General features: G+C 42.1%; 1 protein-coding gene across 4 annotated transcripts in view; it reads right to left on the bottom strand.

The window, feature by feature from the left end:
- Nucleotides 1-18,560, bottom strand: part of LOC118230035 (regulator of G-protein signaling 6-like) — a 63,504-nt gene that overhangs the window by 10,762 nt on the left and 34,182 nt on the right. For all 4 annotated transcript variants that reach the window (XR_004765781.1, XM_035422733.1, XM_035422732.1 and 1 more), the window contains exon 3: nucleotides 1,968-2,064. Coding sequence is in view for 3 of the 4 variants with exons in the window: in XM_035422733.1 (XP_035278624.1) it covers nucleotides 1,968-2,064 (97 nt within the window). In the remaining variant the exon portion in view is untranslated. The remainder of the gene's footprint in view (nucleotides 1-1,967; nucleotides 2,065-18,560) is intronic.

Genomic DNA, 18,560 nt, shown 5'->3' on the forward strand with positions numbered 1-18,560 from the left:
ATATACACAGAATTTATACAGTCGTTTTCACAAAAGTTTCCTGTTTCTAATTTCTATTATGTTACTTGATCTGCAGTGATGCATCCTGAGAGTATTGTAGCCATGACCCTGTCGATATGGATAATGTCGATACATTTCCATGTAAGAGATTTGAGATAAATAAATGGCTTCCAGCCAGGGGATGCAGCCCTCGGTGATGCTGCACATTTGTTGACGGCCTGAGCAATTGCAGAGGGACGTCCCAGGGTCCCCTGGTCTTCCCTATTGACCCATTATGAGGGGAGCAGCTGGAGTTACCGGCCCACGGGCACACAGGAGCTACTCCAAAGGCCTGGAGAAACAAACCCCTCCAGCAGTATTGAACTCTACAGAACACGCGAAAACCCGTGCCATAGCAGTGAGCGGGCGGCACGGCGTATGCCAGCGTGTCCCTCCTCCTCTGCTACCGCGGTAACAAACTCGACCGCGCGTGCTCTGCGTTCTCGCTGCTGATAAAGCCTGTTTCATTTCCTCCGCCTCGCCTCCAGAGGCCTTCCTGCATCAGAGAGTCGATAAGCCCAGCAAGCTGCTGTTAACAGTGACAAAAGGCCTCCTTAGAAATCCCGCACAGAGGGTGCGGTTACTGCAACACTGATTTTCTTGACGAGCGAACAAAGTGCATTTTGAATATTGATGATTTGAAACAGGATTTGTTTGCCCACTTCAAACTTTGTGCCCTCCTGTGTACATACCTGTCCAACCATTTGCCTCAAATCCAATCTATAAACTCCTGACTAAAACCATAACCACCTGATCCCGTCTATAAACTCCTGTCTAAAACCATAACCTTCTGATCATGTCTATAAACTCCTGTCTAAAACCATAACCTTCTGATCATGTCTATAAACTGCTGTCAAAAACCATAACCGTCTGATCCAATCTATAAACTTCTGACTAAAACCATAACCCTCTGGTCCAATCTATAAAATCCTGACTAAAACTATAACACTCTAATCCAATCTATAAACTGTCATCTAAAACCATAACCCTATGATCCATTTTAAACTCCTGTCTAAAACCATAACCCAGTGATCCAATCTATAAACTCCTGACTAAAACCATAACAATCTGATCCAACTATAAACTTCTGACTGACATAAGCCTTGGAGTCAAATCATAAACACCTAACTAAATCCATAACCTTCAGATCAAAAAAACATAACCTGATGAGTTCCCCTAACCACAACCTCCTGATTATAATCTTTACCCTCTGACCCTAACCGTAACCTCCTTAATATCACCGTATTGTCTGATCCTAACCATAACCATAACCTCAGGTGTAGCGATCATCAGCCACAGCTACTCCCACTCACAAAATACTCTTTAAGCACTTTTTAACATAGAGAAATTTCTAATTTTCCTATGTTTAGGCTTGTCTATGGAAAGCTAAAGTAATTTAATAAGGTACTGATGCTCAGCTTGTCATTCCTGTGTTGAATTTTCTAGACTTAAAATTTCCTTTTTCTGTCTCCGCAAACTGCTCCAGGCCTGCAGCTGTGTGCTTTCTGGTGTTGCGAAGGCACATATTGTCTTGACTGTATGCCGCAAAAATTCACTTACTTCAGGCATGTGGATTATAATGAGTTGCTTCATTGTTCTCTGGGCAGTGCTACAGTGCGGTGTAATTGATTTGGGGAAGTTATGATGGATCACGGCAGTGTACTGCATCCTCTTGATCGCTGAATAATTTAACCTGATTCTTCTCCTTACATCTTTTTGGTTTCTCACTTGCTCATGTTCCAAATCATTGTCAGTTTGCCCATCAGACAACATCCATCCATGCACTGTGTTTGTGAGAATTATGGATTTAAAATCCCGACCCAAAAACCCAGAAGTTTCCGGAAGGGACGTATTGAATGCTGTCAGACACTTCAAGGCCATAGCTACTGTTTCAGTCCTGTGGGTGTGTCTGGTGGTTTGACATTTACCTGTCACCACACTGGGAATCTTGGTCATGAAGCTCTTGACTGTCCGCATAGGCACTCCTTCTGTCTCATCTTGTATCCTGCAGATAATGTCTTCAATCTGGAGAGAGGGAAAGAAAGAGCGAGAGAGTGTGAGAGAGAGAAGCAACCACAATGCATTCATGTGCACTATTACGATGATGATAGGAAGGATCGAGGATTAGGTGTGGGCCTATGTCCACAACCAAAGATGGTATATTGATTGGGCCTCATTTATCAAACGTGAGCCTAACAACTTTGATCATAAATAATCTGTAAATGCATTTTACGCAAACGATGTATGTCAGTTTGTTTGTAGAATCCGAATAGATTTCATGAGTGCTCTTAACTGTCCATACTGTGTGTGTGTAAATGAAAAAAACACGGTTGTAAAGCTTGATTTGCGTGTTTGTGCTTCTATCATTTGTTCTTCTTCTAATTAAAACTAAAAAAGTCATGTTAACTACATGACTTTTTTAGTTTTAATTAGAAGTTAAACCAATTTTGTTTTCCCTTAAATACAGAATCAGGACAACTGCGGCTATAATGACAGAATCCGTACTTATTTGCGTCGGGTCTCTCAGTTGGAAAGTAAAAGCTTTCTGCTGTAACAATAAACACTGTGACGTCATCCCGCCTACAAAGTGCATCCAAACTCCTTTTCCATTTGGACGCTACCTTCATATTGGGACACAGCCATTGTCAAAGCGTATGTCAGCTTTATGTTTATTTATATAACCGAAAACAAGTTTGCCATGTGTACATTTAGGCCTATGCAGTTTCAAATAAAAAATGGTAGCCTTGATATATTTTATCAATCAATCTACAAGAGAACATAGTTTGCAATAGCCAAACAGTGGCATTTCAGGCTAGGTATACCAGCAAAATAGACAACTTTTCACACCGTGGGCATTTCTATCACAAGTGATTCCATATTAGATAGCTTTATGTGCAGAGAAAAGCTGGTCCACGGAAAGGCTGAGGGCGATCGGGACAGGAGCTAAAACCTACCAAATATGGTGGATTGTTTTGTTTTGTAGCTCCCTAAACAAGCATCATGTCATTTGTAAAATGTGCAGTTCAGATGTGTATCAATAATAATACGCTTTGTCCTTTTGAGACCTGCAAAAGTTATCACTTGTATTTTTTTTTGAAACAACACCGCAAGCTGTGGTAACTGAAGCAAATATCCGTCAAAAAGCAAAACGTAAACGAACACTTACTAAGGAACAAATTTAAAAGATAAAGGGAATTGCATGACATGACTGCAGTCACTGCTATTTATGCTGTCATGAGCCTGCATAAAGTGCTGTTGAACAGACAGCTAATGACAGTGAAATGAAATGCACCAGATCCTTTAAGGAGATACAGCTAATCAGGTTAGCCCCCGTATTACGCTGTTTGGAACGGTGCTTCCAGGAGACACGTTTAATCAGGTTAGCGTAGCTGTTCCGTGTCACAGGAGTATATTGCTTGTCGGCCCCGGACCTTGCTGAATTTCCCTGGAGGTGGGTGACTGTGAATAATGCTGTGAGTCCAAAGACTTGGGTTGCAGCTAGGACAATTTAAAAATGGAAATTTTGCACTCAGTTATTCAACCCCGGCAGAAAATTTAAATTTTGAGTAGCGGATGGGGAATGGAACAGGCCCATTTTAAAAGTGAAGGCATGGGGTATGAGTGTGTGTGTGTGTGTGTGTGTGGGTTTTGGGGTGTGTGTGATATGTATGAGTGTGGTGTGAGTTCATGTATGTGTGTGAGATATTTGTGAGTGTGTGTGTGTGTGTGTGTGTGGGTTGTGGGGTGTGTGTGATATGTATGAGGATGGTGTGTGTTCATGCATATGAGTGAGATATGTGTGTGTGTGCTTGTGTGCATGCATGTTTGTGAGGGGTGTTTGTTGGGGAAGAGATTAATATAGGGGGTAGTGTGAGGCGTTCATGTCTGTGAGTGTTCGGTGTGTGTGGCGCAGATGAGTTTTTGTGGTCTGCGGTTCATTTCTCTTAAAAAACACTGAGCAGTTACACCAGGCTGTACCACTTAAGAACCATCACTGCTTACCTCAATTAAATTTTTATGTTTTAGACAACCAGCACAATAATTGCTGACACATCAATTCACTGACACAAACAGGAAAAGGAGTCGGCTAATTATCGCTGGATCTGAGAGCCCAGCCCCCACCCCCACCAAAATAAAAATAAAAACAATACAGAGTTAACCCAGTGTCGACAGCTTCAGACGCAGTGACATACACAGCTGCTGTCAGCACAGAACTAACAGAGGAGTTTGAGGTAAAACTGCTTAGGGACTTAAAAAATAACATGGCCTTTGCCTTGCTATGGATAGTAAGGGGATGGAAAAAATTGAGTTCTGCCTCGATTGAGTTCATCTATTAAAACGAACCCTGTAGGTAAATTTCTGGTGACAGAAAATGATGTCGCAGTGATGATTATACCCGGATGGCACCAAATCTCTCAAAAAGAGGGATTTACTGCGACTGAAGCTATGCTATATCAGCTATGTTAGCCACCATCTCCTGAGTGCACAGCAACAGTTACCAACAGTTCGCTTTGTATTTGTTTCCATTGTGCATTTTTGATGTTGATGCTCAGTGTTGTCAAATGTGAGAAATGTCACAATTGGTAACGCGGAGACACATATTTATAATATGGCACTTGATAATCAGGTTGCTCTCTGCCTAATTACGACTGGACATACAGTAGCCTTTTTCCACCAGCCCCGAAGACAATAAGCCGCACCTCGCTGGCAGTGATATTTCCAATTACCTACATCTTTGGCTTGTACACCTCCACATGATCAGGCGCTGGACTTTTATCAACATGCTTTTATCTACCTCTTTAATGGTGTGCGAATCAGGACGGGGCATGTCTGGGTGTGTACCGGTCTGCAGTGTCTGTCACACAAGGCTAAGTGCCGAAGTTCTGTCCGCAGCCCTGTCAGGCTCCGGCGAGTGTTTCGGTCCGCGATGGTAACGGATAATCGTACTTAACGCTTAATTGCCATCATCAGTCTGGGAGCGTAATGAGATGACCGAATAGTAAATGCTTTCCCACACAGCCCTGCAGTCTGCCGATTAAAACGGCATCACCCAGAGGGTCATTAGAGCACGTTTTACGGCAGGGGGGGGGGGGCTGGGATTTACCGACTGGTGTTGAAATCATTTCCAATTAGGCGTGCAGCGGACTGCCCGTGAGCAGATGAAGACATTCAGACGTGTCGCTTATTATGGGATGCATTTCAGCGACGCAGGGCAATCAGGTAAACAGCAGCACAACGCTATAGAACAGAATAATGTAATGGGTTTTCACCATACAGAGGGAGATGCTTGTAACGATTTACACATAAGTGCATCATTAAAGAAGACCATTCAGATCTTAAACAATTCTCGTAATAAGATAGCATAAACACGCCTAATTGCATATGACAACTCATATGACAGCAGTGCTTGTTGCATAAGGTACAGTGTTTGTTGTGTTGGTAATTATGTACATTAATTTCATTCATTAACATATGGGTTATCAAAAATAATTAGGAGAGAATAAGTGTTATGTGAATGCTTGTCTGGTATCACAGTAAAAAGTGTTAATTTAACTCTAACAAATTACATATGAGTCCAATAGCACAGTGTAGGCATGATCTATAAATTATGAATGGCAACATGCAGTTATGAATAAATCTGAAGTATAATGCTCCTGAAAATAACTTTTTGACTGGTTTTGTGTCAAATATTTGACCATTTTTTCAGTAATGCATGTGATATTTTGTGTTGTGTTTTCAGGGGAGCCAAGCAGAAGTTTGGCTTTGACAGAAACGGACGTCATCAAAAAGAGGAGTTTGCAAAGACAGAACCTGACCGTGTTCTGGACTGGAAACGTACTGGTAGTGATGAGCACCAGATGTTTTGGGTTTGTGAGCTTTTGTGGCAGATTGCCTCTTTATGTTCTGTCACGATGCCAATGTGATTAGGATTGGGTACATAGAAGGGGCTCTGAATCCTCATGCTGTTAAAAGGGGGTGGGGGGGTGGGAGGTGGTTAAGCAATACAGTGTGATGCTGTTTGTTGAGCAACTTGTTGAGAAACAATGAAGGCTGGAAATGCTTTTTTCAGTTTTTTTCACTCTAATCGATAGCCCACCAGCTGAGCTATGCATTCACACTGGAGACACCTTCATATGTAGCTGAAGGGCAGTCGATAGTGGCTCAACTGAATAGACAACTCTGCCATCTGCACCTCTCTCTCTGTGTGACATTGAGAAAAATGATGCATCTTTCTCAATCCCTCCCAGAACCTACCCCTCCCACTTCACAGTTTGAGAACCAGTTATATAGTGCCTTGCATGGATGGAGTGCTGATGGCTCGAATAGAGGACTATATTTAGTACACACGTTTATTACAGAAGAAGAAATTTTTTTTTTTTGTGAGGTCATCCCAGTTTGAGAATTTCATTGAGCAGTTCAATTAAAATGCAGGTTGTTATATTTTCCATGGACGATGAGAGCTTGTGAAAATTCCAGGGCGCTATCGCTAAAATCAGGCTTCAAAGTCGTGATTGTTGCTGAAAATATGAGTAATGGAACCCCCCTCCCCCCAAAAAAAAATGGCCAGGGTAACCTGCCCCCCACCACCCCACCAAACCATTTCAAACGGAACAGGGCTAACCCCCCTGAATCACTCCATTACTGCACTGAAGCATGGCAACCCCACACTCATTCCATAATCCACCCAACCCCCTCACCCTAGCCCCCACCTTCACCCAGCTCCAGCTATAAGCAGCCGAGAGCTGGCAGTTCAGATGAACGGCACATTTAGCATTAAAGACAGCAGAAGAACGAGACCAGAAAGACATATCAATAAAGCAGTGGCCGGTCCTTCCATACATACAGGATGACCAGTGGGCAGCAGACTATACTGATTCACTAATGGCAGTACATGCTGTCTGGTACTAAAGCAATAATGCACGTACAGAGTGCCAAGGGAGTCCCCGGAGGCAGCACTGCAATCGATGGCGCTGATTTACCGTACCTTGTAAGGACAGTCACAGAGGCAAGCATTTGATGCAGTACGCTTTAACCAAAACCCATACTTCCCCGGATAGATTGGCAGTGCATCTATCTCTTTAGTTAATGCCGGTTCTGCGCGGACTGCAGTAGAACATAAATACTTACAAGCTGCACAACCATGCAGCCAAAGCTACCGCAGCCAGTGTGGCCAGTCTTGCACTGCTCAGCTTCTGACGTTCTGAAATGAGAAATCTCCTCACACTCATGTTCTCGAATATGTACTCGGAATTTAAATGAATACAGCGATGTGAGTTGCAATTTGCCCTTGAAGGAGAAAAGGGCCTCTTCAGAAGAGGAAAAGGAGATGAGTGCACATTTTCTCCTCAGACTGATGGACATTTATCCGAGTTCTGTGGCAACTAATGTGTCGGCAGCGAAGAGCCTCTTCATCCACAGGCTGCTCCAGCCCAGAAAACCGGTCATCTGTTAAATGTGCATTATGTTGTTTCTAATGACTTAAGCACTCACAACAGAACAAATTACATGTAACAATATCCAAGCAATTAGCAGTTGTTAGGAGCCACTCAGATAAATGGAGGGATTGAATTAAAGGATGCTGAGTGCTGCGCTCCTGAAGTTACCTCCATCTCGGCCGGATGTCGAAAGCAGTCCTCATGCATGTGACGGTCGTCCCTTTACCAGTGGGGACATGTCTGCAGTGCGGCTTATAGAAGTGTGTCCCTCATCAGACCCCCAAAGGAAAGCATTTTGTTTCAGTGCTCAGTTGCAAAACAATCCTACTGGATCAGCATTATGTAAACCTTTGGTTCGCCATAATACAATGCAATCAAGTTGGTATTGTTGGAAAGCCAATGTCATGGAGTGACACAAGTGGGTGTCTTTGGTGGTGGGGTGCGGACTAAAGATCTTGATACCTAAGGATCAACGTCCAACCAGATGCAAAGGTTAACCCGGTGCGATATGCTTAAAGAGATTAGGCAAGAAGGATCTGTGATGTACTGTTTTGTTATGACTGGGAGTTTTTTTGATGACTTGGGGTTTTCCTTTCATCTTTGGGTATACAAGGGGAAACGTGCAATGGTTTGGGGAGACTAATCAACACGATCTCCTGCACATCATACACGCATAGCCATCTCACTACAGACACATTTTGCACCAGTGTATATTGCCATTATTAACATACCGTACAATAAATTGTCTCTCACCACTGCACAGTTAGCAGTTTTAAGGTCCTAATATATGCATAGAACTCAGGATATCTGCACCCGATAGTCACTCATCTATACACTAGTGTCATAGCAAGATTCACGATTGTATCTAAGCAGGCTACACAAGCCAAAGGCATGTCCGCGCCTACCAAAATAGATATCCATATACCGATCCATATAGAGCCACACTACTGGCAGAAAGCAGTCTCCTGCTTCTATGCATAATTATTAGCATAGAGGAAAGGTTAAAATACTATTTTTGAGACAGATAATCAATATGACATTAATCAGATTCCTGTAGCACCGGGTAAGACTTACACACGTTCCTTTGTCACTCAGTTACACTATATGACCAAAAGTATCTGGACACCCCTTGGTCTGGGGCTTTTTTTCATGGTTTGGGCTAGGCCCCTTAGTTCCAGTGAAGGCAAATCTTAATTATCTAGCATACAATCACATTATAGATGATTCTGTGCTTCCCCAACTGTTTCAGCATAGTAAGGTCCATGTAGACACGTTTTTTCAAACAATGGTGCGAAAGAACTTGACTGGCCTGCACAGAGCCCTGACCTCACCCCCATCAAACACCTTGGGGATCAATTGAAAAGCCAACTGCAAGCCTGGCCTAATCACCCAACCGGTGCTCGACCTCATTAATGCTCTTCTGGCTGAATGAAATCCCTGTAGCAATGCTCCAACATCTAGTATAAAGCCTATAACAATATCCATGGCAGAAGAGTGGACATTGTCATAGTAGCAAAGGGTGGAATAAATCCATATTAATGCCCATATGTTTGGATGAGAAGTTGGATGTCTGGTATCCACATACTTTTGGCTATGTTGTGTACTTCCGCTGTTTGGTGTGTCTGAGGGGTTTCTTACACACACACACACACACACACACATTACATTACATTACATTATAGGCATTTAGCAGACGCTCTTATCCAGAGCGACGTACAACAAGTGCATAGGTTTCATGATGTAGAGGCGCAAAAGAAACACTAGAGTGAAGTAAGGATCGTAGTGCCAGAAGTGACCACATCGATCAGGACTCCAACCCTGTAGAGTAAGCTTGTTCAGCAAACAAGAATCCTACCAAGTACAAACTAAGACTTGAATCACACCTAATCATACAAAAACAATCCTGCCAGATACACTAACATAATCAAATTATCCTAGCTAGATACAGTGAGCTGAACTATAGGCTAGAGAGGGGTGGGGAGAGGTGCAGCCTGAAGAGATGAGTCTTCAGTCTGCGTTTGAAAGTGGTGAGATTCTCTGCTGTTCTGACCGTCACGGGGAGGTCATTCCACCAGCGAGGGGCCAGGACAGACAGCAGACGGGAGCGGGAAGTGCAGACGCGAAGAGGGGGAGGTGCCAAGCGTCCAGAGGTGGCCGAACGGAGAGGTCTGGCTGGCGTGTAGGGTCTGATGATCCTCTGAATGTACCCTGGTGCTGACCCCTTAGCTGCCTGGTATGCAAGCACCAAGGACTTAAATTTGATGCGAGCCATAACAGGCAGCCAGTGGAGGTCAGTGAGCAGGGGGGTGACATGGGAATGTCTGGGGAGGTTGTAGACCAGACGCGCTGCAGCATTCTGGATGAGCTGCAGGGGTCTGATGGCGGATGCTGGCAGACCAGCCAGTAGCGAGTTGCAGTAGTCCAAGCGGGACAGGACCATCGCTTGAACCAGGAGCTGGGTTGCGTAGGTGGTGAGGAAGGGGCGGATTCTCCGGATGTTGTACAGGAAGAACCTGCACGTTCGACTCACCGCCGTGATGTTCTGGGAGAGGGACAGTCTGTTGTCCATCACCACTCCAAGGTTTTTTGCGGTGGGTGATGATGACACCACAGTGTCCCCCAGGGAAATAGAAAAGTCGAGAAGGTTAGAGGATGGAGCAGGGATGAAGATCATCTCCGTCTTGCCTGGGTTCAGCTTAAGATGGTGGTTATCCATCCAGCTCTGGATGTCCCTCAGGCAAGCAGAGATGCGAGCAGAGACCCGTCTCTGCTCGCACATCATGTTTTCACATTTTAATTAAATTTTTTTGTTTTATTTTTGTTTTTGTTTTGCACTTTTACCTTGCAGTTGCAATTCCCCACAAGACGTCATGGGCTAATGGTTTCAAAGTACATGGGCTACCAGCCAAGAGAAAAGGGAAAGAGAAGCATTCTTGCTACAGAGCAGTCTTGACCTCTGGAACACTTCAGGTGTATTTGTGACCATCATGTAGCCTGAGAATCTATTTATTCCTGATGAACTGCCCACAGGAATTGAAATTAAAATATGCAATGACTAATTGAGTAATTATGATCTGTTTCATCACTTCAAGACATACTTTCATGTAATTATTTTTTTCTAAATTGGGAAAGAACTCCAACTTTGATTCTCATTAATTTTTTTTTCATGAAACATCTGAAAAGTGAAACTTAATCACTTCAGCAAAAAGAAAGAAAAAAGAAACAATTTGGTGGACCATAGGACTTGCGGATTGACATTTTCATCATTACAAGTAATGAAGAAGTTTCTAACAATAATGAACTATTTCCCTGATAAATCTAGCTGAGAATAATCAATAATGTTTTTAAGACATATCCTCATGGATTCAAAACTATGGGAGAATAAGTAGGCAAATATCATGATGGGGCTAATAAACAAAAATGCTTTGCTTATGTGTTTTGTTTTAAATATACATTGTTTTGATAACATGGGTGTTAATGAATAAGTAAATCATTTAAACATATAAAGTGCTGTTCAACAGAAGCAGAAATTGTAAACTATACCGCACGGTATTAGCCTCTATCCCAATTTTAGCAGTATTAAATTGAGTGAAATCATATCTTTGTCACATCTGACATAGAATTTCACATGAGTGAAGGACTCCATTAAGGGCTTTTTCCGGTGAAAGACCTAAACACTCATCTGCTTTTGGATTAGCTCTGAGCCAGAAACAGTATTGGACGCTGCGCCACTGACTGACTCAGTGGATAGTCATGCTGACAGTCAGGCAGTGGAGAGGCACTTGACAGCAGAGAGATGTATGAGTTATCGGAGGTTTAGTCACAGTGTAAACATACGGCACTGCGGGTGAGTGGCAATCACTTGCCTGTGACCAGCTCCTCCTGTTCTCCTGCCTTTTCCAGCTGGTGACAAGAGACTCAAGAAAGTGAACGATGAGCTCAGGCATCGGGGTTCTCTGTTTATGGCTGGGGTCTGGCTGCTTCGACCTGTATCCCCTTCAGCTGGCCATGGCAGCACACACTTCTGCCCCCACCCCCCAGGGTCACAGGAGGAAGCCTAATAAACAATACATTAATACATCTCATTCATTGTAACCATATTGGTTATTGGTAGGAGCATCCAAACTCTTGCTGACTGACTTCCTCTGCATCCCTGAACAGCAGCTCAATGAGTAGCATTCTGACCCAGTGGTCACAAGCAGGGCTGTAACCATGACCCAAAAATGACCAAGGTAATGGGACTCAAAACCCTGGAGGGTCTGGGGTGTGTTCCTGTAAAAGTGTTTTTTTTTTGTCAGTTTTGAGGTGCAAAAGGTGTACCAATTTAAGACTCTGTGTTAGCCACAGATTTCATAAAACATTCTGCTAACCCTCTGAGACTAAGGAGAGTGCCCCAGGCTCATTTTTATCAAACAATAATAATAATAAAAAAACATTTCTTAATGCATCTTTAATCCGTAAAATGCACTTAAAAGCTAATATTTCTCCTGAGCCATCTGCTGCATTGTTACATTACTCTGGTAAACAGAGGCTGAGATATCCAGACTCAAAGGCGGGTGGGATTACCCATAAATCTACCGAATCTTTGGTTGGTTACTTTGACGGACAACATCACAGAACAAATCAGTTCTGACTATACATTTTTGTTGACCAATCAGGGGTCGATATATTTTATTTCACACAGAAGAAAACACATTCTTCCATTCTTTAGACTAGTAACTGACAAATAGTAAAAACATTTTGGTCATCAGTATCAAGGACTAACCCTTGCACAAGCCCTAGAAACACTCAGATTAGCGACAGCCAACCAAACACACCTTTCAGCTGCAACAACCGGAAAGCAGGTCTTTCCATGGTCTATCCCTCGCTCTTATCTTATCTACAAGACAGAATGTTAGACTTCCTGTGTTTTCAGAAAAAATGCTCAGTTGTTCTCAGCTTTCCCTCTGAAGAGAAAGACACAGTTGAACACCAGCCAATGCTAGGCTGCACGCAAAGCAACTACTAACATTTCATTGAATCCTTAGGCTTTCAGTGAAGCAAATCAGGGAGAAAATTCCTTGTATAGGACAAACATGCCCACTTTTTTTGAACCCCAATTTCATGCCTTTTGTTTCAAAGTTTGTCACTCCTAAATGTAAAAGGTATGAGAGAAAAAGAAGAAGTCACCTTCCACAAGATGAAAACTCTGCTGCTTTGAGGTGACTCTGTTGAGAAAGTTTTTTTCACCAGCAAGAGAGGCTGTCTAAGGAAATTCAGGTTCCTGTCCATCTATCATCTGCCAGTCTCCTGGATTCTGCTTCACTGGCTGGGTAGAAAACTCAAGATCCACTCATCTGACTTTACATCGAAGTGGGGCTGGCTGCAGTTATATGTGACTAACATATTAACCAAATTGATACTGAGATTAAGCCTAATAATAAAAGAATGTGTCATTCCCTGGTGAAAATTCCAGGTACCGGACTAAGATGGAATCTAGCTGGCACCAGCTTCTGCTGCAGCTGGATACCATCTGGAATATGGTGATGGTGATTTGCTGTTGTCTATACCAAGCTGGCCCACCAGCTGGACATGGTTCTGCCAGCATGGTTGTTATCTCAACTATTTTGTTGCCAGCTTGACCACCATCAAACCGGCTTAACCTACCTGGACCATTTTATAACCAGGCTGGAACTAAGCTGAAATTTCCAACAGTGTTAGCTACCAAGTAAACTACTTTCTTAGCCTTTCCAAGGCCATTGTCTTGGAATGATCAGCCTGCTAGCAAAGAAACAATTTCAAACTGGGTTTTAAAAAACCTGGCTAGGGCTACCTATTTAGATACAAGTCTGGCACGAAACGTACCTGTATAACATTCCGGTTTTGAATACCCTGGGGTAACATACTACATCATAAACAGATCTGGTTGTGCCTGATAGTGTTTAAGCACATTAGTGTTTAAACAAAACACATAATCTTGCATTATCTGAGTGTAAGAGAGAGGATATATAATAGTATCTCTAACTGATGGATGCACTTTCCTTAACACATGTTTGATGAGTCTATGGTGAGCAGGGTATCAGTCTTATACATAATGATTGATGTTAAAAGCAGTGGAGCTCTGAAATAAATCTAGAAATCCTTTTAACGTGTTACATAAAGGGCCAAACCTTACTTCCTCAGGTCATTGAGGAACTTTGCCCGTTCATCGGCCAGACTGATGATTTATTTTTGGCTGCTTCATGCAGCATCTCGGAAATGCTTTTTTGAAAGAATCTTTTTATTTGTTCACATCTCCATCTTTTCGGAAAGAGACTGCAGTGCAGGAGAGTGTCATATGCCATGAACTCCTTCTTCACCACAAGAAACAGGTCAAACATTCGTTTTTTTTCAAGATATTGTTATGCCATGCAAGGCATTCTGAGAGAAAACAAGGCAAGGAGATATGTTGTGTGTGTATGGCGTGTGTGTGTGTATGAGGCTAGAGCTGGTTTGGGTGCAATGCTGGCAGTAAGGAGGAGGAGGAGGAGGGAGAGAGGAAGGAATAAGTGGCCCGGGCCATGTAGAGATATGTTTCCATGGCAATGCCTGTAGAAAGCAAAATCAGGCAGTCAAAAAAAAAAAAAAAGTTTTCAGAGTCCTCCTCCTGTAGGCATGGAGCCAGGAAGCAAGAAAGTCGTAACGCTCCAGGAGTTGGGTCTGGCTGGGTTCTGCACAGTTACAGCTCATGGGTCGGTCAAGGTCCAAGAAGGAACATTCCAACTACTCTTTTCTGCTTGCTCTGAGGGAAACCAATAGACCAGACCCACAGTCTCACACGAGGGCAAGACTTGGGATTTTGGGCCCCAACACTACAAAAATCTTATGATCGAATATTTTTTTGAGGGCAGCCAGGGCCCTTGTAATCATCCTAACTTCCCTTCTTACATTACTTTATCCCTGCCAGAGGAAAAAAAAAAAATTACTTCTTCTAAGTTAATTAAACAATTGGCACTAATTAATCACAAATGATGATGGACAGCAATGTTTACATGAAACACAGTGCTACAATGCTACAGTATATTTTGTCCTACAAAGGCATATTAGGTTTAATTAAAAAAGAGAGCAGTTATATAACATTTTACTTGCATAAAAAAGTCAAATAAAATAATAAAGTCAGGATTCAACAAATTAAATAATCAAGACCTTATGTAGGAACAGATGTCTTAGTGCCGAACTAATACAAAAAGCTTTATGTGGATGGATTTTTATTTTTACTGCAGTGATGTTCAATTCTGGTCCTGGACAGCCACATAGACTGCTCTTTTTTGTTTTTGTTTTTCCTTAAAATCGGCAACTAATTCAGACCGAAGAAACCAGGTACCCTGAATTATAACAATGAAAGCCAGCAGACCCTGCAGCCCAGGAGTGAGGACCACTGGCTCAAAGACATGCTTTTCACAGCATTTAAGCTTCCATTCATGTTCACTTTCCTTCCTGACTCTCTCATGATAGATCAACTAATTGTTTTTATAAATGTCTCATTTAGAAACTCATTTGTATGATTAGCCACTTCACTATGCCTATGGGGTCCCCTGGAGGATAACCATTGAAATACACTTTTAAACCACTGTTATCTATGAGATATACTGTAGGAACATTTGCATGCATATACATTTTTTTTTGTTTTGCTTATACTGCTGCCTCAGATACCCCCTTCTCACCCCCCTGTAGTCAATAACGTATCTATTCATCTATCCTTAAATGAATTACATACAAGGCATAGTTTACATTTTGTGCTTACTTTATTTTCTTTAAACATTTTTGTTCTTCAGTGCTAATAAAGTTAATTTTGAAGCTAGCCTACAGCATGTTTTCACTGGATTGACACAGATGATTCAATGATTCAAGAACAATTGGTTCACAATAATAGCAATGCTAGTTAAATACTTGCCACTAATGTGCAGTTTGCCTCAAATGTTGTGTGGGATAGCCGTTGATGTACAAATACACACAAGCTACAAGCAGGATGTATCAACTGACAACTTGCCAGCAGATATAGCACCCTGTTCCTGCAGAACCACTACATAAGTTTCGGTTTGGTTAGCACCGTGACGTTGGACCATCTGGGAAAACAGTTTTTGCTGACGGTGGTGTTGGCGGGTGATCGCTCTGGTCAAAAAACCCCAATGCCTGAGTGTAGTGATGGGGAAACTACAATTATCTGAGCCTACCATTTTGCTCCATACTACCTCGGAGCTTCATTCCATTCCGAAAAATTGAACTGAGATGAGAGATCTCCTTTATTTCTCGTTTGTCTCAAAGCTTAAATCTCAGATATGTCTCCTTTTGCTCAATCTCTTCTGTCTCTTCTTTGTCTGCTCTTATTTGTCCTAGTGAATTTTAGGAGAAACATATCAGTCAAACTTGAAGCCAAAATGAGGCTGAAATGAGAATCACAATTTTGTCTCCTGAGCCCTATGAGAGTAAAACTTTGCGCAGTGAAATTTACCTCTGGGCTGGTCTTACAGCCAGACTAGATGACATGGGCCTGGCAGAGAGTGTGACACGCCACAGGCATGTGACAAGTGGCAGTAGCACGGGGGCTTCACTTCAGCACAGCCGTGAGCACTGGCAGAAACGTGGCACAGGCCTGAATTCAATCAACATTCAGCTCTGACTCAATATGTGCACGCGAGCGCTCGTCTTATCTGTTCACAAAAACAGTGTGAAGATGCAATTTTGGTGATTGCCTAACTCGCCAAACACTCTCAGCTATTTGTAAGTCAAAATAAAGGACAAATGTTGATTCAATCTAGGCCTTTGTCTCAACAAAGCTAATTAAAAACCAACAGAGAAGACAATCAAGAGAAGCTGTGCTAATGTTGGGTTCGTTCCAATGCACTCAGTCTGCTCATGGGGAATTTTTACCCCATGAAAAGATTTGACATTGGGCCCCACCACCCTGGGCTACCCCATCACTGCACAACTGCAACATATTTTTTGAGAGGTCCTGTCAATCAGGGCCCTTGGAATCATCCTAATCCCCCATCCATGTACCAATATGGTACCCCTGCTCAGGGCCAAATAAAAAACTCTCAGAGTGTTTCACTTACATATCTAAATAGGTTTATTTACACATCTAAATATTTAGACTAAATATCAGAAAAAATAGCCACGCTTATTTTCAGAATATGTGGGTATTTTTCATTCCATGTGTGTCTAACATTATCTGGACTTCAGTACGCAATACAAGAAACACATGTGAATGCATTTAACATAATGAAGTAATGACAGCATGTTATTAATATGAGCTACAAATTATTAATTTGTGCAGAATTATGGACATGTACCAGAACGGAGTTCCTGCTGGCGTGATGTGCCTGGACTTGAACATTATCTTAGTGAGTGATGGAAAAGCCTGAACTGCAGGAACAGAGAACATATCATTGCCATTCTGCATTGCTGAATGCTAACTTGTTTATTATATTTTATTACATTTTTTGTCTGCACATGACTCACATTTCTGTTTGTTGATGCTTTCATAAATTTCAGAATCATTGGATCACGACCTCTCCAAAAAGCCAAAATGCCCCCTTAGCATAGCAATGAGGCAGAGAGAAGGTACCTCAAAGTAATGTATGCATCTAAATGACCATTTGCTGACTAAAGTATTGTCCAATAGCTCTAAAAGAGGAAAGGTAAGATAAGGTAAGATGTCCTCTTTACTGCGTGAGTCACCCTAAACAATACAGTTGTACAATACAGCACAGCAGTAGCCTCAAACCAAAACCCAATCACAACCGTGACCCTAACTTTAATCACTAAAGTCAAGCGAGTAATGCGTGGCTATGTGATAATTGTGCAGTAATTACATTATTTGAAATAATGTACTTTCTGCCCACGTCATATGAAAGTGAAGCCTTTTTAAATTAGCTTTGCCTTTGATTACTTTCTTGTCTTAAGTTTTTTTTTTTCATTTTATTTATTGATTTATTTATTGTTTTTTTCACATTTTTTTAAAATAAGAAACGAATATTGTGCTTTGGACGTAGCGTGCTAAATAAACACAGCGATCTGAAATGAAAGGGAACCGGTGGGTGTTTAGCGTGGGCTCCACTGCGGCAGCTTGGCAAAAATCGCAATGTGGGCCGGGATCTAGCGTCTATTTCTGCACCAATGGCAGCGCAGCGCGGAGGAAAATCCCCCACCTTCAGAGAGCAGAAGAGAAAGGAGGAACGGCAGCAGAGAACTACCTTGAACCTTCTGAAATCGAGGGCACAGCTCAAAACTGGCCATAGGGCTGTTTGATGGGTTTAAACTAGTCGCATTCAACACTGGTATCGGGAAGTTGTTTTTAAAGGGTTATTAAAAGGTGCATTTCATCAGACTGAGCTGCAGTGAATATGTAGAAAACTCGTCACATTTTAGCAAAACTATTGGGATGGACAGATTCTACTCCATGTCATTGGAAACATGCCTGAATTTCATTTTTGGGAGAACTGCCCCTTTAATCAGACCATTGAAAATATTTAAAGCCTTTAGACACCCCTGAAATTGTTGCTGATTACTGGCAAAGAAACATTTATTTTTTGCCAATATCTAGAACAGAATTATGAATATAAATGGATTGTTTAGTTTTGCAGAGTGACACATTTTGTGGGACTACAGGAGTGTTTTCAACAGAATCTAATGGAATACAAAAAATATTTGACTCAAAATGGAATAGTATACCATGTCATAATGTAAGCAGAGAACCATGGTCTTTTCAAGACCAGGCTTCATATGGGATGCTGTCTAGACAGTAAACAATAAACGTCAAAACAATGAGCCGAGCTGGGTTGAATGGCCTCATGATCAAACATTGTTATCTTCGTAAGCTCCATATTATGTTCATTGTGACCCCTTGAACAAGGGGAGCACACATTCCTTCGCTGCATCTAGTTCTGGTATATTTAAGATATACCAGAATGATGAAACTGAGCTTGATCCAGACTGATTGTGCTCTCGCATCACCAACAACAAAGCTTTGAATACAATTTGAACATATCAGAACTGGGTAAGAGCAGGCCACTCAAAAGAGCAAGATATCCTCCAAAACTAAGGTCCATATTTACTAAGCCTTTG

Source organism: Anguilla anguilla, chromosome 6 (assembly GCF_013347855.1).
Source record: "Anguilla anguilla isolate fAngAng1 chromosome 6, fAngAng1.pri, whole genome shotgun sequence".
Taxonomy (NCBI): Eukaryota; Metazoa; Chordata; class Actinopteri; order Anguilliformes; family Anguillidae; genus Anguilla; species Anguilla anguilla.